At 41.0% G+C, this 23,960-nt stretch overlaps 2 protein-coding genes and 1 non-coding gene across 8 annotated transcripts in view; 2 read left to right on the top strand and 1 right to left on the bottom strand.

Annotated features, from left to right (window-relative positions):
* Positions 1–10,738, top strand: part of gphnb (gephyrin b) — a 190,504-nt gene extending 179,766 nt beyond the window's left edge. For 2 of the 5 annotated variants that reach the window (XM_058046187.1, XM_058046188.1), the window contains 11 exons: positions 1,306–1,361; positions 1,666–1,785; positions 3,252–3,310; positions 4,558–4,711; positions 6,198–6,319; positions 6,423–6,510; positions 6,626–6,699; positions 6,798–6,862; positions 7,001–7,104; positions 8,702–8,798; positions 9,838–10,738. In XM_058046187.1, the coding sequence (XP_057902170.1) occupies positions 1,306–1,361; positions 1,666–1,785; positions 3,252–3,310; positions 4,558–4,711; positions 6,198–6,319; positions 6,423–6,510; positions 6,626–6,699; positions 6,798–6,862; positions 7,001–7,104; positions 8,702–8,798; positions 9,838–9,971 (1,073 nt within the window). In that variant the 3' untranslated portion in view covers positions 9,972–10,738. Of the gene's footprint in view, positions 1–1,305; positions 1,362–1,665; positions 1,786–3,251; positions 3,311–4,557; positions 4,712–6,197; positions 6,320–6,422; positions 6,511–6,625; positions 6,724–6,797; positions 7,105–8,701; positions 8,799–9,837 lie in introns of those variants that run through there. The other 3 variants (XM_058046186.1, XR_009119164.1, XR_009119165.1) reach the window with 3 other exon arrangements.
* On the bottom strand, positions 9,025–9,106 carry trnas-gcu (transfer RNA serine (anticodon GCU)). The gene has a single exon. It is a non-coding gene; the product is annotated as a tRNA-Ser (tRNA).
* Positions 10,739–13,242: 2,504 nt separating the features above from the next.
* On the top strand, positions 13,243–23,891 carry pals1b (protein associated with LIN7 1, MAGUK p55 family member b). Of its 2 annotated transcripts, none has more exons than XM_058046192.1 (14): positions 13,243–13,478; positions 15,020–15,500; positions 16,039–16,247; positions 17,959–18,036; positions 18,396–18,515; positions 18,608–18,769; positions 18,923–19,000; positions 19,090–19,273; positions 19,938–20,006; positions 20,098–20,169; positions 21,671–21,832; positions 21,910–22,112; positions 23,063–23,173; positions 23,268–23,891. In XM_058046192.1, exons 2-14 carry the CDS (start codon positions 15,173–15,175, stop codon positions 23,442–23,444), a joined length of 1,953 nt encoding a protein of 650 aa, XP_057902175.1. In that variant the 5' UTR covers positions 13,243–13,478; positions 15,020–15,172; the 3' UTR covers positions 23,445–23,891. The 2 variants fall into 2 exon arrangements, with proteins under 2 accessions (XP_057902175.1, XP_057902176.1); XM_058046193.1 differs by having other exon boundaries at positions 13,243–13,566.
* Positions 23,892–23,960: the final 69 nt, after the last annotated feature.

Raw genomic sequence — 23,960 nt, 5'->3', positions numbered from 1 at the left:
TTCCTCTTGTGTTAGATTTCTGGTATCATCTCTTATGTTAACGGGTCGGTTTTGACCCATGTATTAAATCGGCTATAAAATACACTAAAAACAATAAGTTACCATCAAATTTGCTTCTCATGTCTTGGTTACCTTCTTAGGCTTCCTCATCCATGAAAATGTTACTTTTAATACTTTTGGTGTGGGCATGTAGGCCTTTTTTTGTCACTATACCCCTCCATTTCAAAAATGGTCAAATGAACCTCAAAAGAATCATATTAATAAATTGAATTATTTTGTTACCTGGCTATTACTGAGAGCTATAGAACATATCTCTTAAATATTTTTTTTTTCTCATTTTAGTATTAATCGCTAAAGAAACATCTATGGCAGGGGTCTCAAACTCAATTTACCTGGGGGCCACTGGAGCTAGGGTCTGGGCAAGGCTGGGCCGCATCAGGTTTTCCAAAAAAATATATACATATTTTAAAACCAGAAAAATATACAAACTTTTTCAGTGTTTTGGTTCTGATTTTCTACAATAAAAGCTCTGATAAAACATTCCACTGTTCTCAAATATCTTAATTTTTATTTTTCTGCACAAAATAAAAAAATAAAAAAATAAATAAACATATCAAGAATAAAGAAAATCAATCAGTCATAAATAAATATAACAATAATAATAATAAAATGGCAAATAATACAAACTTAAGAAACCACATATAGTTGGTGGGTAGACAAATTATTTTTTTCAGATTCAAATGAACAAAGCATTATTAGAGCCCTGTAGACATGACAAAACACGACTATAGTCACATTTATACTCTTTTTATTTACAACATATTGCGCAACTGCAGGGTCTTGAGACACATGCTAACTCGCAAACTAGAGAGCTAGCGACCTAAACGGTAGCCTTCAAGTTATTTCCTTTAAACTTAAATAGCCAATAACTTACCACTTCCACACGGATAGGGAGGATAACTATTAACAGTTATTTAACCTTTAACATGAATCAAACGTAATCATTTTTTCTGGGTACATGAAAAAATGTGTCCTGCAATAAACAAATGTTATGTGATTCTTTTTATGCATTAAAATGTAAAACGTGTCGGTGCCGACCCTAACACAAGAGTAGGGTTAAAATAAAGTCCAACAACACAGTATAACACAATATAATGAAGTTTCTAATAATCTCCCATTTTTCTGACCTCTCTATTGCTCACTCTGTAGCCCACTGAAAGAGAATGACTCAACTAAATGATACACGCCTACACTCCTAGTTCCAGGACGCACGATTGACTAACACCTTTTTTCTTGTTATTTCAGCGGCCGACGGCCCAGGCGACCGCTTCATCATCGGAGAGTCCCAAGCAGGAGAGCAGGTCAGCACTTAAATCCACGCTTAACGTGCATACGCGTCCATTTTGCTCACGGAAACTCCCACGCCACTTGAAGTTAAAATGCATATGAGGCTTGATCAGAGATGCTCTTCACACACGCCAACTTATGGTTGATGTGGTTCGACCCGAAACAAAATAACACAACTTGTGTGTCCTGCGATTGGCTGGTGACCAGTCTGGGGTTTACCAGCATACCTGTGATACAAAATGGATGGATGTTGTTTACAAGACTAAAATGTACTAAAATGACCCCCATGTTACTTGTTCTTGTGTGTCTTGGGTGCAGCCCACCCACACGGTGATGCCTGGTCAGGTGATGAGGGTGACAACCGGAGCTCCAATCCCCTGCGGGGCTGACGCCGTTGTTCAGGTGGAAGACACTGAGCTCCTCCGTGAGTCTGAGGATGTAAGTCTGACTTTAATGGAAGTCCCTTTTCCACTGTACAGTACCAATATGGATGTTAATTTATAATAATAATAATGATAATAATAATAATAATCATCATCATCATCATCATGATAATAATAATAATAATAATAATAATAATAATAATAATAATAATAATAATAATAATAATAATAATAATAACAATAATAATAATTATCACGATAAGTATGATAATCATGATAATAATAATAATAATCATCATCATCATCATGATAATCATGATAATAATCATCATCATGATAATCATGATAATAATAATAATAATAATAATAATCATGATAATAATAATAAGAATAATAATAATAATCACGATAATAATCATGATAATCACGATAATAATAATAATAATCATCATCATCATGATAATAATAATAATAATGATAATAATCATGATGATAATAATAATAATAATAATAATAATAACAACAATAATAGCTTAACCTGAATCTGGACCTGCGTTATACTCCATAGTCTCCACATGGCTGTCGCCATCCCTTCTCTCTTATGAGGATGAGGTGGAAAAAAACAGATTGATATTTATTTATGCTCAATAATAATAATAATAATAATCACGATAATAATCATGATGATAATAATAATAATAATAATCATGATCATCATGATAATAATAATGATGATGATAATAATCATGATGATGATAATAATAATAATACTAATAATACTACTACTACTACTACTACTACTACTACTACTACTACTACTAATAATAATAATAATAATAATAATAATAATAATAATAATTAATAATAGCTTAACCTGATTCTGGACCTGCGTTATACTCCATAGTCTCCACATGGCTGCCGCCATCCCTTCTCTCTTATGAGGATGAGGTGGAAAAAAACAGATTGATATTTATTTATGCTCAATAATAATAATAATGATAATAATCACGATAATAATCATGATGATAATAAAATAATAATAATAATAATGATGATGATAATAATCATGATGATAATAATAATAATAATGATAGTGATAATAATAATCATAATCATAATCATAATCATAATAATAGCAGCAGCAGCTTAACCTGATTCTGGACCTGCGTTATACTCCATAGTCTCCACATGGCTGCCGCCATCCCTTGTCTCATATGAGGATGAGGTGAAAAAAAAACAGATTGATATTTATTTATGCTTATTTGGCGCCCTCTGCAGACAGGATTCCGGCACCCCGAGCTTGAGTGGCAAATGAAATGGTCAGAGACAACCTTCAATTTAACAAAGTGCTCTTTTATTTACAAATAACATCTTACCAAACATCCACTCACCCAGCACAAAGGAACAGAGGGTCATCAACTTGAACTTGAATCTCACTCACGGTGCAATCAAGACAAATAGTTCATCACGCAAAACGCCGTGGGAGTTACTTTAGAATCTACCAACTGTTTTGTCTTTCAGGGCACAGAAGAGCTGGAAGTACGGATTTTGGTCCAGGCTCGGCCGGGCCAAGATATCAGGTTAGTGGATCGGAGTGAAGTGTGAATTTCAAAACACCGGATTGACCCTAAACCAGTCGTTCTTGTGATTAATCATGTCAAACAAAAATGTTTTCCTATTACAACTCAGCTATAGTAAAGTCAAATGGAATCAAGTGGATACTAGTGGAGGAATATATCACTATACATTGCTGGCATAGCGTGATGAAGAAAGATAATAATGAAGAATAATAATAATGAAGAAAGAAATATAATATAATAAGCTTTAATAAGCTTTGCTTCTTCCTACTCCTTTTGGACATGTGGAACTGTGAACTGATTATGTGATGCATTCAATTGTAATTTACATTACATTATTTGTAGCAATTAAGTGACAATGGAACATATCGGCACAGTGGTTGGGAATCACTGCTTGCCTGCTTTTATACCATGCATGCGGTTGTCAGCCTATAGAGCATTTTTTTGTGATGCAGGGCTCCAGACTAAATAAATGGTTGCATTTTGCAACAAAAATATGAGACATGGCAAGTATATTTATAATGGTAATGGTTTAATTTCATTTGAACATGCATCAGATTACAATTGAATGCATCCCATAATCAGTTCACAGTTCCACATATCCAAAAGGAGTAGGAAGAAGCAAAGCTTATTAAATCCTACCCCTCCATCTGGTACTTTTACAATCAGTAACTGTTACATTTGTTCACTTCCTGCTTTCCTAATATAATTTTTAAATATATACATATATTTTATGAATTTTTATTTTTTTTGTTTTATTTTATTTTTCATTTTTTGTCACGTACCAAAGTACGAGGTGATATGAGCATCCAATGACATAATGGGTACCATAGTAAGTGTCAATATAGTGATATATATAGCACATCATGACTGGTTCAAGACTCTTCATCCTTGTATTTAGCAAACATCAACTGCTTGTATTGTTTCTTGAATTGGCTCATCGTTGTGCATTGTTTGATTTCCTTACTCAATCCATTCCATAGTTTGATTCCACATACTGAAATGCTATGGCTTTTTAACGTAGTCCTAGCATATAAGTGTTTCAAATGTACTTCTTCCCTGAGATCATATTTCTCCTCTCTTGTAGAGAAGTATTGGATGACATTTTAGGTAATTGGTTATTTTTAGCCTTATGCATTATTTTAGCTGTTTGAAGATGAACTATATCAGCAAGTTGAAGTATTTGTGATTTTAGATTTTAAGTTAGTCATGTGGAGCTCTGTGATCGCTTATATCTTCCTTTCCATCAGGCCAATCGGTCATGACATCAAGCGTGGAGAGTGTGTGCTGGCCAAGGGCACCCACATGGGGCCCTCGGAGATCGGTCTCCTTGCCACAGTGGGGGTCACAGAAGTGGAGGTCCAGAAATTCCCTGTGGTGGCAGTGATGTCGACAGGAAACGAGGTAAACGATGACTTTGTTTCATCTTTTATGAGGAATTTCTATATCAATGCACATCGCTGCGGAAAGTGCGTGCCAGTTGTTTTGGCAGCGTGCCGTGCTCATGCTTATGCACAGTCATCGTTGGCCAAAAGTATAAACCCTTCGCTTATGTCCGAGGAGACTTGTGTCCGCCATACAACAATTAATGCATGTTACACCCGCAAACGTAATAACTGCCCACAAACGTAATACAAATCTGCAGCTTTGAATGTAATAATCCCGCAAATGTAATAAACTTCCCACAAACGTAATAAAATTTGCCTACTGCAAACGTAATACTGAATTTCCTGCAAATGTAATAACTATTACATTTATTAAAAACAGCAAAATATACAAACTTTTTCAGTGCTTTGGTTCCGATTTTCTACAATAAAAGCTCTGATAAAACATTCCACTGTTCTCAAATATCTTATTTTATTTTTCTGCACAAAATAAGATGGAAAATAAATAAACAAATCAAGAATAAACAAAATCAATCAATCAGTAATAAATAAATATAATAATAATAATAATAAAACAGCAAATAATAAAAACTTAAGAAACCACATATAGTTGGTGGGTAGACAAATTATTTTTTTCAGATTAAAATGAACAAAGCATTATTAGAGCCCTGTAGACATGACAAAACACAACTATAGTCACATTTATACTTTTTTTTTATTTACATCATATTGCGCAACTGCAGGGTATTAAGACACATGCTAACTCGCAAACTAGAGAGCTAGCGACCTAAACGGTAGCCTTCAAGTTATTTCCTTTAAACTTAAATAGCCAAAAACTTACCACTTCCACACGGATAGGGAGGATAACTATTAACAGTTATTTAACCTTTAACATGAACATTAATCAAACGTAATAATTTTTTCTGGGTACATGATACCATACAGCATCCATATCAAACTTGCGCGGGCCGCACTAACATTAAATTTTCATATCAAGGCGGGGGCCTCAAACTAGTGTCCTGCGGTCCACATTTGGCCCACGGGCCGCGTGTTTGAGACCCCTGCATTAAAGGAATATTTAATTATTAAATTATAATTGATTTTAAATTTAAAAAGATAACATAATTGTGATAATTGCAATTGTTTTAATAAAATTATTAATACTATTGTTATTATTATATTTTATTATTTCTCTTGATTATTTCTTCCCCATATACACGCAAAATCACACATACAATAATATACTATAACTAAAACGCACATGTACGCCCACAAACAAAATGTAATAATTTTTCTTTATTACGTTTGCAGTGGGCAAATTTTATTACGTTTATGGGAAATTTATTACATTTGCGGGTTTATTACATTCAAAGCTGCAAATTTGTATTACGTTTGTGGTTTATTACGTTCGCGGGTGTAACAATGCAATTGCATTTTATTTTATTGTTTTATTTTTTTTTTTATTACTGTTTCATGTAAATATTTGGACTCCCATGTTTCCGTAGCTGCTCAACCCAGAAGATGACCTTCATCCTGGGAAGATCAGGGACAGCAATCGCTCCACCCTGCTGGCCACCATCCAGGAGCACGGCTACCCAACTATCAACCTGGGCATTGTGGGAGACAAGTATACCTTCATTTATCTTCTTTTAAGCATCAATTCCCTGCTCTATGTGTTGTACTTCTATGTGTGTAACCCTGTTGGTGTGATTGCTGTTTGCATCCCACAGCCCCGATGACCTTCTCAACGCTCTGAATGAAGGCATCAGCCGTGCTGATGTCATTATCACCTCAGGCGGAGTGTCCATGGGGGAGAAGGTAACACACATTCAGTCAGTGTTTTGCTGACATCTTGTGGTAGATGCTAAGTATTGCAGCTTTCAATTCCAAACAATGATATAAAAGTATTGTTTCACTGCAAAATTTTTGGTAGGACTACCTTAAGCAGGTGCTGGATATAGATCTTCATGCTCAGATCCATTTCGGTCGGGTCTTCATGAAACCAGGGTAAACAACAGCAGCTTCTATTAGGTGCTATTACATGTTGAATAGAGGTGGCTCAACAGAATCGAACTTAACGTACTCTATATGCTGTTTCTCTGTAGGCTCCCGACAACATTTGCCACGCTGGACATCGACGGTGCTCGTAAACTCATCTTTGCCCTCCCAGGTAGTGTGTGAAGTTGAGAGAAAGACTGGATTTACTCTGTGTTCTTTGAGGAGGTGGTCTTCATATATATATATATATCTCCCTCTCTCCATCTACCGTGTCTGTCCATCCGTCCACACGTCCGTCCGTCTGTCCTAGGAAACCCCGTATCCGCTGTTGTCACCTGTAATCTTTTTGTCATCCCTGCCTTGAGGAAGATGCAGGGCATTTTGGACCCAAGGCCTACAATCATCAAAGCTAGGGTGAGAAGTCTGCGTGGTTATTACATCACATATTAGTCAGCCTTTTTTGGTGAAAATACTAAAACTGTTCCATTTCAGCCTAATTGTGACCTCACAGCTAGGAGACCCGAGTTCAATTCCACCCTTGGCCATCTCTGTGTGGAGTTTGCATGTTCTCCCCATGCATGCGTGGCTTTTCTCCGGTTTCCTCCCACATTCCAAAAACATGCTAGGTTAATTAGCGACTCCAAATTGTCCATAGGTATGAATGTGAGTGTGAATGGTTGTTTGTCTATATGTGCCCTGTGATTGGCTGGCCACCAGTCCAGGGTGTACCCCGCCTCTCGCCCGAAGACAGCTGGGATAGGCTCCAGCACCCCCCGCGACCCTCGTGAGGATAAGCGGTAGAAAATGAATGAATGAATGACTCCACACAGAGATGGCCAAGGGTGGAATTGAACTCAGGTCTCCTGCGCGTTAACCACTCGATCACTGTGCAGCCCCATCTCATGTTTATAATAAAATCCTACAAGGAGTTCTAAAATAACTAAATGCAACTAAAATGACAACAATATTTTTTCTAATACAATAACAAATGCCGGGCTGCACGGCGGGCAAGTGGTTAGGAGAGTGGTAGGAGACCAGGGTTCAATTTCACCCTCGGCCATCTCAGTGTGGAGTTTGCATGTTTTTTCTCCGGGTACTCCGGTTTCCTCCCACATTCCAAAAACATGCTAGGTTAATTGGCGACTCCAAATTGTCCATAGGTATGAATGTGAGTGTGAATGGTTGTTTGTCTATATGTGCCCTGTGATTGGCTGGCCACCAGTCCAGGGTGTACCCCGCCTCTCAGCAGAAGACAGCTGGGATAGGCTCCAGCACCCCCTGCGACCCTCGTGAGGATAAGCGGTAGAAAATGATGAATGAATGTCCATAAACACACAATATATATACTGTATAGCGACAAAACAGAAAACACTTTTATTGTATCCAATAGTGATTGTATTGATAATATTAATATCTTGATATTTGATATAGATAATTCATTCATTCAATCATTTTCTACTGTTTATCCTCATGAGGTTCGCTGGGGGTGCTGGAGCCTATCCCAGCTGTCTTCGGGCGAGAGGCGGTGTACACCCTGTACTGGTGGCCAGCCAATCACAGGGCACATATAGACAAACAACCATTCACACTCACATTCATACCTATGGACAATTTGGAGTCGCTAATTAACCTAGCATGTTTTTGGAATGTGGGAGGAAACCGGAGTACCCGGAGAAAACCCACGCATGCACAGGGAGAACATGTAAACTCCACACAGAGATGGCCGAGGGTGGAATTGAACTCGGGTCTCCTAGCTGTGATGCCTGCGCGCTAACCACTAAGTATTATTATTAATAATTAAGCACAATGCATGTTTTTTTCATGCTTTGTGCTTTATTGTACTGTGGTTAAGTCACATGACTTTCCCAAAATGATGCCAAATTGTTTGTTTGCTCTTGGTTTACAAATGTCACCCTGGACTTGTTTCACAATGTAGCATGTAGCAAACAGAACGGAAAGCTTCAAAAGCATCAGATGAAGTCTTACCAGGATACTGGTGGTGTTGTTGCAGTTGTCTTGCGATGTGAAGCTGGACCCTCGCCCTGAATACCACCGCTGCATCCTGACATGGCATCACCAAGAGCCTCTGCCGTGGGCACAGAGCACAGGTAACATCAATGGTGTTCCCCTGAAGGCCCCATGAGAGGGATGATACTCCTAGTGTGGCCGAGGTTTGGAAACACATCCACCGGAGTCTTTAATTTGGCCGAGTAAACATTCCAAGTAATAAGACGGAAAGCCTCCTTTACTATCCTTTAACCTTGAGTGTCTGCTGAGAAAGATAAAAACCGTGAATTTAATTGAGTACCCTGTAGTTCTATCCCCAAAATATTCCGACGAGGATGGGATTCGAACCCACGCGTGCAGAGCACAATGGATTAGCAGTCCATCGCCTTAACCACTCGGCCACCTCGTCACAGTGGTTCAGGGTCCACTGTTTGTTTGCACTCACTTGACATATTTCCTGGTTCACGCACAAAAACACACTTCAAGTGTCCAAAAAGTATGTGATAAAATATTAACAAAGTACAAATAAGTTGGAATAATAAAGCAAATATGTTGATTTTACACTGCCAAGTCCTCCACATGCCCATCTGACTAGATTAATATTTAAAAGAAAATTAATTGAGTTTAATTTTTGTGTTTAATTAATTTTCTACCGCTTATCCTCACGAGGGTCGCAGGGGGTGCTGGAGCCTATCCCAGCTGTCTTCGGCCAAAAGGCGGGGTACACCCTGGACTGGTGGCCAGCCAATCACAGGGCACAAATAGACAAACAACCATTCACACTCACATTCATACCTATGGACAATTTGGAGTCGCCAATTAAAACCTAGCATGTTTTTGGAATGTGGAAGGAAACCGGAGTACCGGGAGAAAACCCACGCATGCAAACTCCACACTCCAAACTGGGTGGAATTGAACTCGGGTCTCCTAGCTGCAACATTAGCTTTGAGGTCTGCGCGCTAACCACTCAACCACCGTACAGCAAAAAGTGAAAATTGTACTACCAAAATGTTTATGGTTCATTAATCCTGCAAACCAACAAACTAACAGACCGGCCTGACATATTTGTGTTTGTTTACAACTTTATTTCCTTTCCCTCCGTAGGTGCAAGCTAATTTGAAAGCCTTTTATCCCCTGCAGGGAACCAGGTGAGCAGCAGACTGATGAGCATGCGCAGTGCCAACGGGCTCCTGATGCTACCTCCCAAAACAGAGCAATACGTGGAGCTGCACAAGGGCGAGGTGGTGGATGTCATGGTCATCGGCCGGCTATGATGTCATCACCCAGGGGGGTTGGAGAGTCGCCGTCGTTAATAGGGAACGGCGGGAAATGGGGGGCGGTTCACGGTGCATGTCCACATATCATTGACTATTCTGTAATATGCAACGGCACAGCTAGTTTTTATTGATTTGGAGAACGCGGAGGTATAGTCGACATCTCGATCACAGCCTAGATACATAAGAGAACATTGATTTAAGAAGATTATAGTATTTCAAAGAAAGAAAATATAACTTTTAATGGAAAAAAAAATCTAATTATAAAAAGAGATTTATTCTGTAATATATTATTATGATTATTCTTCTTATTATTATGATTATTCTTCTTATCATTATTATATTAAGGCAACTTTGTTCTTTTCATTGCAATTGCTTTGTGTGTTCAATGCTAGACCTTATCTATAGCAGTAGCATTTTAATAGACAGCTGTAGGTGCCTGCCAGGACAAAAAAATATATATATTATTTTCTCATTTTTAGTGGAAAATAAGCTCTAATCCCTTTTATTTTATTTTGAAAATGACGGAAAAAAACTGAGAAAGACTCCAGATTTCCCGTGGTGCTGCAGCTAAACAGGAAAAGGTGGGAGGGGGGGCACATGGAGGTCTTTTTCTCATGTGTGCACCCATCAAGGTGACACATTTTCTCTTGTTAGTATGCATCATATTGGCTTCACAAAGAGCTTTGCTTGTCGTTTATCTCGTGAGTCTTGTTTATGTGCGCGGTGCCAAATGCCTGGACAGGGGGGTGTGGGTGTGGGAGGGGGTGTACGGGATTGGTTGGAAGGAGGAGGAGGAGGAGGGAGTGTAGGGGTTTGTCACCCGGTGACCCGGTGGAATATTTGCTCCCATAGACTGCTCACCCCCTTCTATAACCCTCTTCCCAGGGATGAGCTTGGGGTGGGGGGGGGGATATATTTTATTTGAGCAACTATTTAAGAAAAAAAAAAAAAGCAAGAAAAGAAGCAGCTTCTTTAATTGCTGACAGCCTTTTTAACCGACTTCACAAAATTGTACAGAAAAAAAAAAGAGAACCATATTGTACAGATATGTGACCAGCACTCCTAAGGAAATTATTATTATAGTTATTATTATTATTATTAAGCAATGAGGAGACATTGAACAACGCTGTACTATAAACATTTTCTGTAATGATGCTGAAACTGATGAAAGAGACGACAGTAATAAAAATCCTTGATCATTATGTAAAAAAAAAAAGGTTATTGTTGGGTTCCTTTTTTAATAAAAATATATCTAACAAACTACAAGAAGTCGTTTTTGGGTTTGAGTTAATTTGGGGCAGCCATCTACCTCGACTGCATGGGTCAAGATAAGATGGAAAAGGTGTGAATTAAAAAAAGAAATGGAGGCTATGTCCATGTGAATATGGATATTTTAAAAAAAAAGCATATTTTTCTGTGCAGCTTGGCCTCTTGTCCATATACAAACATGTGTTTTTGTCCTTATAAGCCGACCTTTAGGAACATCCCACCCAGAGTGGAGAGTGGCTTCAGTGTTTGTGTGTGGACGGGTAAAAAAAAAACCCTGCTAACCCAGCTAATTAATGGCTGAAATCTCGTTTATTTCAGAACTACTACTAATTATTTAAATACTGTACACTCACAACCAGCCTGTCATCCCACTGGAAATCACAGGAGATCATTATGTAGGACAGTTTAACAGTACAGTATATACTAAGAACACTAAAGCCATCACACAGCAACTTAACACTCAAATGTATACAAATAATTGATGCGCTGCGATGACATCAGCCTCCCTCGAGGCTCCGGGCTTCCTCTGCATTGCAACGCCATTCATCCATTTTTTTATTCCGCTTATCCTTCAATGAAATGCCTTGCTCAAACGAAATGCATTATGGGAGAACTTTTTCAACTCGTATTGGTACATGTTTGGATATTTATTAGGGATACCTTTGGAGTGTCAAGTTGCTGTTTGATGAGTTTAGTGTTGTTTTAGGATGACACCGTCAGTCGGACTGTTTTGTTGAGCAATGACCTCCGGCAATTTCCAATGGGTTGACAACCTTATAACTTCCTGTCAAATTGTGGCTTATATTTGAACACGTGAAAAACATAACAGCTCACCAGGCAGTTAGATTCCACCAATTACTCATGATCTGAATGTTATGACCTTTGGAGTGTCCCAGTTTTAGCCACCGTAGTTGTGCCAGTAATAAATCTGGTATGGTTGACATTTACATTTCTGGACGCTTCTGGCTATATTGGCTTGTATGGTGGCCAGAACCCACTCAAACTACATGAACATAATTATAACCTCGCTTGTTTACCAGTGGTTTTACAGAACAGGGGAAAATCCCCAGGCAGACAAACCAAAGCCAGCTCTAACTATTAGCTTTGTCAAAAAAGAATACTTTATATTTAAATATCAAGAGTGTGTCTATACCATTGATGGTTCTGCTTCAATAGAGTCCTGCAACCATAAGATGTTTTATCCCTGCACATGAAAAAAATGCAATATGAGGTAACTTAGTTTCTTTTCAGGAAAGGTGCACAGTCAAGAAGGAGCTGGCATGAGTGAGTGTAAAGAGAGACGTGAAAGCAAGGATTACCCTCGTAGAAAAGTCTGCAAGGTGAAATGACACAAGATCCCATTAACTGCTGATTAACTGCTGATGATTAATAGCACTGTGACATGAACTTGCTTCCTATTCATCCATGTGTGTAGTGTGTTGAGTCTAAGGGGATTAGCATGGAGATGATGCTATAATTTAACACGGATGTTTTTATGTGCTCAAGTGCATTAAGTCGTCATTTATTTATTGGGTGGGGGATACAACGGACAGCAAAGATATAGAAGGGTTTGACTATTTCAAATATTACTTAATAAATAATATGCCATTACTGCCCCAGAAAGGAAATTTGGCATGTTCCATATGCACTGATGTTACTGAAGTTACTGCACATTTATCAAGGACTACTTGGGGGGAAGGGGGGTAGTGAAAGATTTGAAGAATGCACAATTTATAATTTTGATAATTAACATTTGACTGATAAATTCACCAAATTCAGTTGTTTTCTAAACAGTTTTTATTTTTTTACCATCATTTATTACATGAAAACCATCTCTCAGTATAATTCCATACAGATTATTGTATAAAGTCACCCAAAGCTAAGTATGGTCATTATTTCCTGTATTTGTCCCAATACATTTGACCAAGCCACCTCAGAGATAGTGTAGGTCCACGTCTGGCCGAGGGGTGTCGCTGTGGTGCCTTCCTGTTGCCAAGGAGACCACATAAAACACCTCCTGCACTTCTTCAATGGTCTCAAGTGTCCCAGCGGTGCCTGAATGCAACTCTCACTGCAAGACGCTGGACACGGACAACTTGAGGACGCCAAGACGAAACAAATCTGCTTTGGTTGTTACGTTTTATTGTGGATAAAACGAGTTTTTGTCCAAGAAGCCGCGGTGGACTTAAACAGGGAGCAGGCTTTGCTTAAGCCGTATTCACGGACACTGAAGCGGTGAGTCGTCGCCGTCTGTTAACGGGGCAGCTACGTAGTTAACTTGGGAGTTAGCGGCGCCGGGCTACTGAGCTAATTCAACTTTAAGGTATTTATTTCAACAATTGACGTCTTTTCACACAATTAAACTTCTGTTTTTAGCGCGAATTAGTATATTTAAGCAGTTTGTTGTGTGTAGGAGCACCAAAATGGACATTTACGTTTTGGTAGTTAAATACTGTAGTCCTATGTGAAGGCTATTTAGACTAATCTCTCTTGTTTTATAGCACAGCTGTAACTAATATATGTAAGACTATTTTAACCTCTTGATTGAACGTCGACATATGACTTCATGATAAAACATATGTAATATAAGTATGCGGCTTTAGCTCAATCTGGCTAATAAGTGTCAATCTGTTGTGTTATGCTAATACTTTAGCCTCGTCTCGTGCACTTTTCGTCATTATTTTAAATGTACAGTGTTAACAATGTGATTGGGTTATTGTGTACATACATTATAGCACAGTGGAATTAATGCAAATTAACTATATTTTAATCAACGTAAGGCACAAACATTATTGTGTGTGTGTAGTAGGGTATTTATTAGATATGTACACTTGAAATTATTCAACTTCAGTGTAAATTAGTTATTTGAAAAATGTGCAAAATGTTGGTGTTGGTGTTTTTTTATTGGCTCATTGCAAACTTTTGTATTTCAATTAGGAATAATTCTTTCACCATCTATCATGTGTTCATACATCACCCTCCTGTTCAGGTACCTCTGCTGCTTGAGATATCCAAGGATTAACTAAGGCTGTGGCGACAGATGGCCATCTTGAAGTCTCCGCTGTTGTGTCAGCCGCCAGTCTAAACACAGATAAATGCTTCCAGGGCTTGGAGCAAGAGCTGATGGGGGGGGGGGGGTTCTGGCCATGCCTGCCAATTGTGATTAGCTGTGGGAAGTCGGGAATACAGGGGGGGAGGGCTGCCGTGGCCATGATATGAATGGCTGTTTGACCTGAGCTTTAAAGATGGGCCCTCGGTGTCTGTACGAGCATAGGATGGTTTCTAGTTAAATCTATCCAATGAAAGATCTTCAGCATGGTTGAAGACCATGTCTTACTGTGTGTCAAGAATAGCGTTCAGTGCATGATGTTGCCGTATTTTAATTAAGCTGGCCACGACCAAGGGACAGTGGAAGACCTGTGTAAACAAGTCCCAAGACTGGATGAGGGATTTTAGGTGACTGAGGCCAGAGAGCTTTCCATGCTGAGAGTATAGATTAGCACAGGGTAAGAGGAAACGTCAGCTTGGTTGCTCGTGCAGCAAGTGAAAGGCTACATGTTAATAAAATACACAATTTAATGCATAAAAATGACTCAGTTTTTCCCTAAACGGGATTCACAATTCACAACCAATTGGTTTGATTCCCTACAGTACTACATTTTATTAGCCGCATTAGCTTATATGGTATACTTCTTTCCTTAATTTTTAGTTTACCTTTTCTTACACATACTGTATGATACTGTACATGCTTACATTTATTTTTGCACATATTTCAGGATGAATGTTTGCAGCAGGACCTCAAAGGACCCCATCCATTGTTGCCGTGAAATGGCCCCTGATGAGTGCAATCTCTGCATCGCTTCCTCTTAACACCCAAAGGAGCTCAGCCAGAACTGAAGTGGTCTGAGCCGTATGCTAGAGGGACAGGCATGATCACCACCCATATGAACGGTTATGTGCAGGAGGGCTCTGTGCAGGCCGCCAACCACAGGGAGCGGGCCGTGGACTGTCCCGGCGACGACACTTGCCTCGTCAAACCTCCGCACTGCAGCGCTCACATGGAGAGGATTCAGCAGTACCAGGAGGAGCTGAGGAAGAGGAGGGACGAGGACGGCCGGGGGAGACACGACATTGACCCCAACGCTTCGCTGAGACTCAAGAAACTGTCGCAGAACCCCAAAGTGGGCGTTGACAATCCCACCTTTGAAGGGAAGGAGAACGCTGCCAAAGACGTACATCGCCAGGCTCCGGTTGATGGTGAGTTTGAAAAGAATAGACAATCTGAAGCTCTTTGTTGGTGGGACGCGGGGGGTGCAGTGGTGACCACCAGAGTAGAATAGGAAGTGTTGAGCTATTGGGAGAAATCAAACAAAAGGAGACAAAACATTGTCCTTTAAGGGGGTGGGAAAGAGGGCGGGACTGGAAGTGAGTGATGTGTCAAGGTCAAGGAACCATATTTGGAACCCTACTCAAAGTAGTAGAACCATGTGATTTCTCCCAGCTTATCAGCGAAGAAAGATAACCTTTTAAATGATAATGATAATAGAAATAATAAATATGTGTTTTACACTTAGTTTGTAGAAAGATACGTTATATTATGAGGACATAATTTGAACACAAGTATTGGTTCACGCTTTGGGAAAGTAATATTGGAGGAACAGGAGTATGCTGTTTTATTTAATTTAACCTACACAGCAACCATAACTTTATATTAGGGAATACGGGCATACTGTATGAAAACTCAAACATTTGCACTGCTCCTCTCAACGTTCCTGTATCGCCATCTCCATCACAGAGCTGGAGGAGATGCTGCAGGCCGTCAAGTGGGTGCAGCAATGCCTGAACGATGCTCAGAGTCAGCAGGATACGGAGCTGCTACTCCAGCTGCTGGCAAAGGAAGACTTCAAGTGCGCCTACAACATCTACACTGTTGTGTCCCAGAAGATGAACCGAGTAAACCCCACCTCGCCCCTCACAGTGCAAGCACAGGACCTTTGCTCGGAGGTAAGCATCACCAAGCCGTGGACAGTAGGAGTCAACTGGGAATAGTAAATAATGCGGAGTTAAAACCTCTCCTATTATCTAAAAACAGGAAATAACAGGAAACAATCTAAAAGCAAAAAAATATAAATACATTTTATATTAACTGAAATTGGAAAGTGAAATTGACAGTGTTTATTTATTCCACATACATTGTGATACAGTTTTTCTACATTTCATTCATGATAACTACACGCCCACCATTGGAGTTAATGTCAGCTGACTATAACCCAATAATGTGTCCAGATGTGGCCCTGATTGTGGTGCGACTCAATTACAGAGGCGTGTAAAGTTCACTGAAAGGGCACCGAGCAGCTCCGACGCTATTCCTGTCTTTTCCATGAGACCAGGCTGAGCGGATCTATTTTGCTCTCAGACATGGCAACGCGTCGTCCTCCCGTGGACAGTAAATCGGCGTGTGCTCTCACCCACCGGGCACGGCTCCCGAAGCTCTTTATCGACGCCTAATCGATTGAGCTGCGGCGTGTGGCCTGGCTGTGTGTGTGTGACGCTCCGATTGGGCCCCGGCTAAACTAATCTCCCTGCAGCCTGCGATGCAGCCCACTGCACCAAGGAGGCCAGGAAAAGAAACTCCAGCGGCTTACTGTAGTGCGGTTTGAGAAGCTGTATCACCGAGGGAGGGAGGGGGGGAGGGAGAAGTGCGTCACCTTGTTAGTGAAAGCTTTGATTAGTGTAATGGACACAACAGGCGCCTAACAAGGGACCAAGGCTTTGTCCACACTAACATTCCTAAATAATAATACAGGCACGACTGCTAACTTAATGCGTCACAATTCTCCCCCCTCCATGGGACATACCACAACTAAATGATTCAAATGGATAGTCTTGTACCAGTGAGGGTGAATTGTTCTGAATGCATGACAGTGAACACTTAAAACCTTGTTTTAGAGTGAAGTACCGTTCTTTTTTTTCTTTTTTTTTCCTTTCTACGGCGTGTGAAAAATGGCGTCAAGATTTAGTGGGGGTGTGTGAAATAGTGTGCTCCATCCCACACGTCTTTGCTCATTAACCAAATAAGCTTGCAGCATGACTGTATGAATATAGTGCCCCTTTATGATGTAAGTCTTCCTGATCTCAGGTCAGCTACCATTGTAAAAACACATCTTGAACTTGAAGGGAACCATGTGTTCAGACATGTGATATTAAAAGTACTAGAGATGATGCCCTCCAGAAGTAATGGAACAGTGAGGCCAACTGCTTTATACAGTATTTGCTGTAGACTGAAAACATGACGTATTGGAACAAGTGACTAAGGTGTGTTTTGTTGCGCAGGTATATCCTATAAAATTGTCTTTTTAAGTAATAAAGAGCACTGAATACTCAAGACAATAAATAAACATATAGGAAACACAGACATAGTTGTTTTTTTATTTAAAGAAGTATCCAAACCCTTGGGGCAGCCGTGTCGCAGTATACTGTTAGTAATTTGACTGAGCGATATCATGCTGCATTCCAGACAACTGGGAGCTACTGGGACCTCAAAGCATTCCAGTTGAAAGTAAACAGAAAACACGGCTGATAAACTCAATGAGATTGTTGTTCAGGTCAAAGGTAAATTCAAGTCCCTATGTGGAAAATGTACACAGTTGTGTACAGTTTTTGGGGTTAAATGCGATTTGTCTGACGTGATGGGGAACCGCATTTGTGTATTCAGGTCCAGAAGATCCTCAAATCCAGCCAACAGAGGGAAGGCTTGGAGCTCAGAGCTCTGCTCACCAATCCTCATCTCCAGGTCAGCTGACTTATCATTTGCTCTTTGAACCCACAGCACCGTTGACTTGATCATTTGTGCACCACGGCGGTTGTGAAGCGTAGTCCACTTGCAAGCTGTATTGACAGTGGAGTTGTTGACAACCATTGCAAAGTAATGAAGCTAAAATTAAGCCAAGGTTGCATGAGGCTTCCTTTCCAGGAGTGGGATTCACCAGCGGGGGTGTGTGTAATATCAGAAGTCCACTTTCCTTTAATGCAGCGAACATGGGAGGCTTAACTATAGTACACAAAACCAATACCTAGATGCAGGTGTGTGAGTTTGACAGTGTCTCCAGTGCGGGATTTGATTGATTCTGAATGGTTGCCGTGTGTGCACAGGCGCTGATGCAGGCCCACGACAGCTTAGCAGTGCAGGAAATGGCAGAGGACAATGTGATTCAGTATCTTGGAGAAACGGTTAAAATGGTGCGGCTGCAGAAGACCCCTGACACACCGTTGGTGAGACACCACTTCCACACTTTTTTGTCCATTTACGATGCAGAGTTAATTTTAACGAAGGTATCAACATCGGCATGTGTATCTCCCACCAGGGCGCCACGGTGCGTAATGACACGGACAGTGTGGTGGTGAGCCGTGTGGTTAAAGGCGGGACTGCAGAAAGGAGCGGCCTCCTCAACGAGGGGGACGAGATCCTGGAGATCAATGGTATATCCGTTCGTGGGAAGCATGTCAACGAAGTTCACGATTTACTGGTGAGAACATGTTACAACTACAAAAACAAATACCGACTGACATTAGTTGCTGCTTTCATGGACTTCAAATAAATACATCAATCCCATGATGCACGTGAATGCATCGCAGCATATCATAGACACCATGACGTCCTTTCTCATCTTTTCCACCAGCAACGGATGCACGGCACTTTGACCTTCCTCCTCATCCCGAGCTCTCAGATTAAACCTGCCCCGCACAGACAGACTGTGGTAAGTCTGTACGGTGGACATGTGTGGCCTGTCTGCACGCACGCACGCACGCATGCCACGGCATCCATGACCATTACCTCCCCCTGCAGATACACGTACGAGCTTACTTTGACTACGACCCCTCCGATGACCCTTTCGTGCCATGTCGGGAGCTGGGCCTGTCCTTCCAGAAAGGAGATATTCTCCACGTCATCAGCCAGGATGACCCCAACTGGTGGCAGGCCTACAGGGACGGAGATGAGGAAAACCAGTTACTAGCTGGACTCATTCCAGGTACGCATCGATTTGCATTGTTGTTTGAATATCTTAAAATGATAAGATTTTGTTTTTAAATAATGAATTTTGGCAAGATGATATGTGATAATACTGTGTGTCTGACGAGAGGTCTTACTTCAGTTGTGTCATTGTTCCTTTGCGTGACCGTTTTTTTTGGGAACAGGAAATCTCAGTGTTTGACAAGAACACGTAGAACCTTTAACAGTAGTACATGTATACTGTACATTTTAGCTGTATTGCCACGTGTGTATATATTTTACAGTACTACTAAATTTGCAGGATCCACTGTATATGAATGGTGATTGAGAGAACGCTGAACACAGCCCATGGCGGCAGGCTACTAACCGAGCTCGATCGAACCGTCCCAGCAGGAAAAGCCCCGCCCATATGGCACATTTAGTAGATTAAAACAAACACCTGAGAAATAAGATTACTCTTCGACCCAAGCCTGTGGGGTTTGCTAGAAAAGGAGGTTAATCAGTGGAAATGGAAAGTTGGCCAACTAAGACAGACAGAGGGGAACATAATGGGAAATTATTATGTAGTACTTAAAAGGGTAATACTGGAAGGAGATGTTTATTAATGAGCTCAGTTCAACTAGAGAAATGTTCAAATCACATTGACTCTTAGAACAGAATAGTCAAATCATTGTATCACTCAGGCAAGAACTTCCAGCAACAGAGAGAAACCTTGAAGAGAACAACACCAGACAAGAGCCAAGAGCAACAAGGTAAGAAGATTGAGGGTTACCAATCGACACGATGAAATTTTACCAATAACCTCATCCACCCACGCTCAATCCAACCATTTTTTTCCTCCAGGAAAACGTTGGTATGTGAAAAAAGGCAAGAAACAAAAGAAGAAAAATGCATCTACTCTGACCAAAAACAATGGTATGAACTTTTAGAAAGTCATTTGCTGTCTTAAACTTCCCTTCCTTTTCATCGAGTCTCACATTTAACCCTTAGATGCATAAATAGGTCAAAAATGACCCGGTCAGGTTGTTTTCTTGAAATATCTTCGTAATTAAAATTTTTTATCATTTCATATTCCAGGTATTCCTCAAAAAACATGTTTTTGATATCACACCATTCACATTTTTAACTTGGCTTTTATACATTTTAAGAATTTTTTGTTTTTGTGTTACTACCCCAACCATCCATGAGTGGGTCAAAAATGACCCGGTCAGGTTGTTTTCTTGAAATATCTTCGTAATGAAAAATTTTCATCATTTCATATTCCAGGTATTCCTCAAAAACATGTTTTTGCTATCATATCACATTTTAACTTACCTTTTATACATTTTAAGAATTTTTTGTTTTTGTGTTACTACCCCAACCTTCCATAAGTGGGTCAAAAATGACCCGCATGCATTTTCTATGGAATCCAATAGGAACCTTTGATTCTTATCAACTTTGGCTGTCAGGAATAAATTAACTGTAGACCACACAGACTATATCAGAAGTGTCACCCCTCAGGAAGATTATTTTACACATCAAGTGCTAATACATGTAAGTATTATCTTCTTATGATATTGTGTGTGTGTGTCCTTCATGACTATTAGTATTATCAACAAATTAGCCTACTTTATAACTAGCTGACACTAGCTGGCTAACATTACTATATGTATTGTTGGGCATACTTTATAAACAGCTAACTCTAGCACAGTTTTTGTAAAATATAATATGTAGTATAGGTATTACACCTGTCTGAGATACTGTCAATCTGGAATACTACAGCATTATTCCTAACCAAAATGGCTTAAAAACACGTTGATTCTAATATGGGTCATTTTTGACCCCCTTATGGAAGAGTGTAGGCTCCAGTCACTCATGCATCTAAGGGTCAAGTGCTGTCAGTCTGCAAGCATTGTGTTTGTTTGGATGCTTCACAAGCTACTACTTGCTGCAGTTGACATGACCTCGCCTCTCCCTGGCTTGGATTAGTGCCGTCTTCATAGACGGGATCAGAGGAGGCACCAACAGGTGCCCAGCAGGTGCCTAAATGGCTTGAAGGGCCCTGTTTTGTCATGTGGTGCACATTGTTGTACACACAAACACATGTGACTCGAGCTGCTTAGTGGACTCGGTTGGTTTTTGTGCCCCAAAGCAGATTTTTGCTCCATCTGCACATAAAAAACAACAACAATGGGCCTCATTCATGGACAATTTTGTGCAAAAATCCTATTTATACACATCCTTTTCCACATTTTGTCCAAAGGTGTGAATGCTACTCGTATACTGTATGTGCCTCTCACCAAAAATCAGCTCTGATAGGCTCCAGCTCACCCGTGACCCTGAATGGCATTGAAAGTGAAATTAATAGTATAAAAATATTGGTGAAAGTTATGATGTGGTATTTCTTTAATCCCGAGCATCCCATCTGTCTCCTCAGACGGCGATGACTTCCTGACATATGAGGAGATGTCTCTCTATCACCAGCCGGCTAACCGCAAACGCCCCATCGCCCTCATCGGGCCTACGAACAGCGGCCACGACGAGCTGCGTCGGAGGCTTCTCTCCATCGAGCCGGACAAGTTTGCCGTCGCTGTCCCACGTGAGTTAATTCAGAAGAAAACCACTCCAACAGGCCGTCAGGACGTGTAAATGTCAAACTCTTTTTCTCTATCGTAGACACAACCAGGAACCCCAGACTTCACGAGAGGAATGGTCGCGAGTACCACTTTGTGAGCCGACCCGGATTCGAATCGGACTTAGCCGTTGGGAAGTTCATCGAGTCCGGCGAGTTTGAGAAGAACTTGTACGGAACCAGCACGGACTCTGTGCGACATGTAGTCAACTCGGGACGCATCTGTGTGCTCTGCCTACACACCAGGGTAAGATGCCGTGTCACTCCTTAGCTGTACACCCCAGACAGCTGCCATTTTTATAGTTTTTCTCTGTAAAATTAGGACATTTTTCAAAAATCGTTCACCATGAGCTGGTAATAATTTATAAATATGTGATAATACAGGTAAAATGTACATGTAATACACATGTATTTTTACATGTGGGCTGCATGGCGGACAAGTGGTTTGCGCGCAGACCTCACAGCTAGGAGACCCGAGTTCAATCCCACCCTCGGCCATCTCTGTGTGGAGTTTGCATGTTCTATCCCGGTTTTCTTCGGGTACTCCGGTTTCCTCCCACATTCCAAAAACATGCTAGGTTAATTGGCGACTCCAAATTGTCCATAGGTATGAATGTGAGTGTGAATGGTTGTTTGTCTATATGTGCCCTGTGATTGGCTGGCCACCATTCCAGGGTGTACCCCGACCCTCGCCCAAAGACAGCTGGGATAGGCTCCAGCACCCCTGCAACCCTTGTGAGGATAAGCGGTAGAAAATGAATGTTTACATGTTTTTTGGTCAAGCGGCGAAAATGACTTTCCTCCGTAGGGTGGCTGGTCTCACCCTAAGAGATGGGGTGGGGAGTTTGGTCATCGGGGAGGGGCTCAGATTAGAGTCCCTGCTTCTGAACTTTCAGAGGAGCCACTTGAGGTGGCTCAGGCATCTAGTCCAGGTGCTTCCTGGACACCTCCCTGAAGTGTTCCGGGCATTCCCAGCCAGGAGGCTCCTGGGCACGCTGCTGGGATTATGTCTCGCAGCTGACCCGGGAACAACTTGGTGTCCTCCCGGTGGAACTAGAAGAGGTGGCCGCGGACTGGGAAACTTTGACTTCCAAACTGAGACACCCCCCCCCCTCCCTCCCTCAACCTTGACCCGGATAAGCGGAAGAAATTGAATGGCTGTTATTTGTCTTGTCAACATTATTTCCTCTTTGACAGTCGTTGAGAGTGCTGAGGTCCTCCAACCTCAAGCCCTTCATCATCTTCATCGCTCCTCCTTCTCAGGAACGACTGCGCACCCTGCTGGCCACTGAAGGAAAGACACCCAAGGTACTAGACAGGGCTTCTTCCATTTTCTGTGTACTGTCCCATTTGGTTGCCGGGTGTTGCTGCATTTATGTCCATCTCATGTTGTCACATTCAGCCCGAGGAGCTTAAGGAGGTCATCGAAAAAGCCCGCGAGATGGAGCAGGATTTCGGCCCCTTTTTTGACGCCACCATCGTGAACACAGAGCCAAACGAAGCTTTCCTGGAACTGCGCAGGCTGATAGAGAAGCTGGACACTGAGCCTCAGTGGGTTCCCACTTCCTGGCTGTGCTAAAGCCAGAAAGGACAGACGGCGGTAAATTTGCACATTTTCCTCGTTTGTAGAGGAGGTGAACTATAGCACGCTGTGCAGAGATGGACTCAGGTTTCTTACCTTTCTTCTTATCTGTGTGTCTTTTGTCTGTGTCTGTTTTTTCCTGCTTTGTCATGTTGAGTCATTTTACGAGACAAATAGAATTATTTCTATCCTATTATTCTTAATATATATAATTGTAAATACAGATTTTTTTTTTTTTAGACAAAGATACAATATTTTACTCCTAAATTTTCCGTATCCGATGTCAAAATGACGTGACGGCACTCTGTCATTACTAGAGAATACCGCAGTTTGTTCTTCTTACCGTGGTCAGTATTATTTTTGTCTGATTTCGTGCTGTGTTGACAGGCCTCAAAGAAAACATGTCTACGTTATCATTAAACGGTATATCACGCTGCAAACTTACCGCTAGCCTAACGCGCCTTCATTCACCCCAACTAACGTGATCGTGTGCTGCAACGTGTCTCTCAGGAT

This window comes from Doryrhamphus excisus, chromosome 1 (genome assembly GCF_030265055.1).
Source record: "Doryrhamphus excisus isolate RoL2022-K1 chromosome 1, RoL_Dexc_1.0, whole genome shotgun sequence".
Lineage (NCBI taxonomy): Eukaryota > Metazoa > Chordata > Actinopteri > Syngnathiformes > Syngnathidae > Doryrhamphus > Doryrhamphus excisus.
Note: the sequence above shows the minus strand (reverse complement) of the source record. Positions and strands in the feature narration are given on the sequence as shown.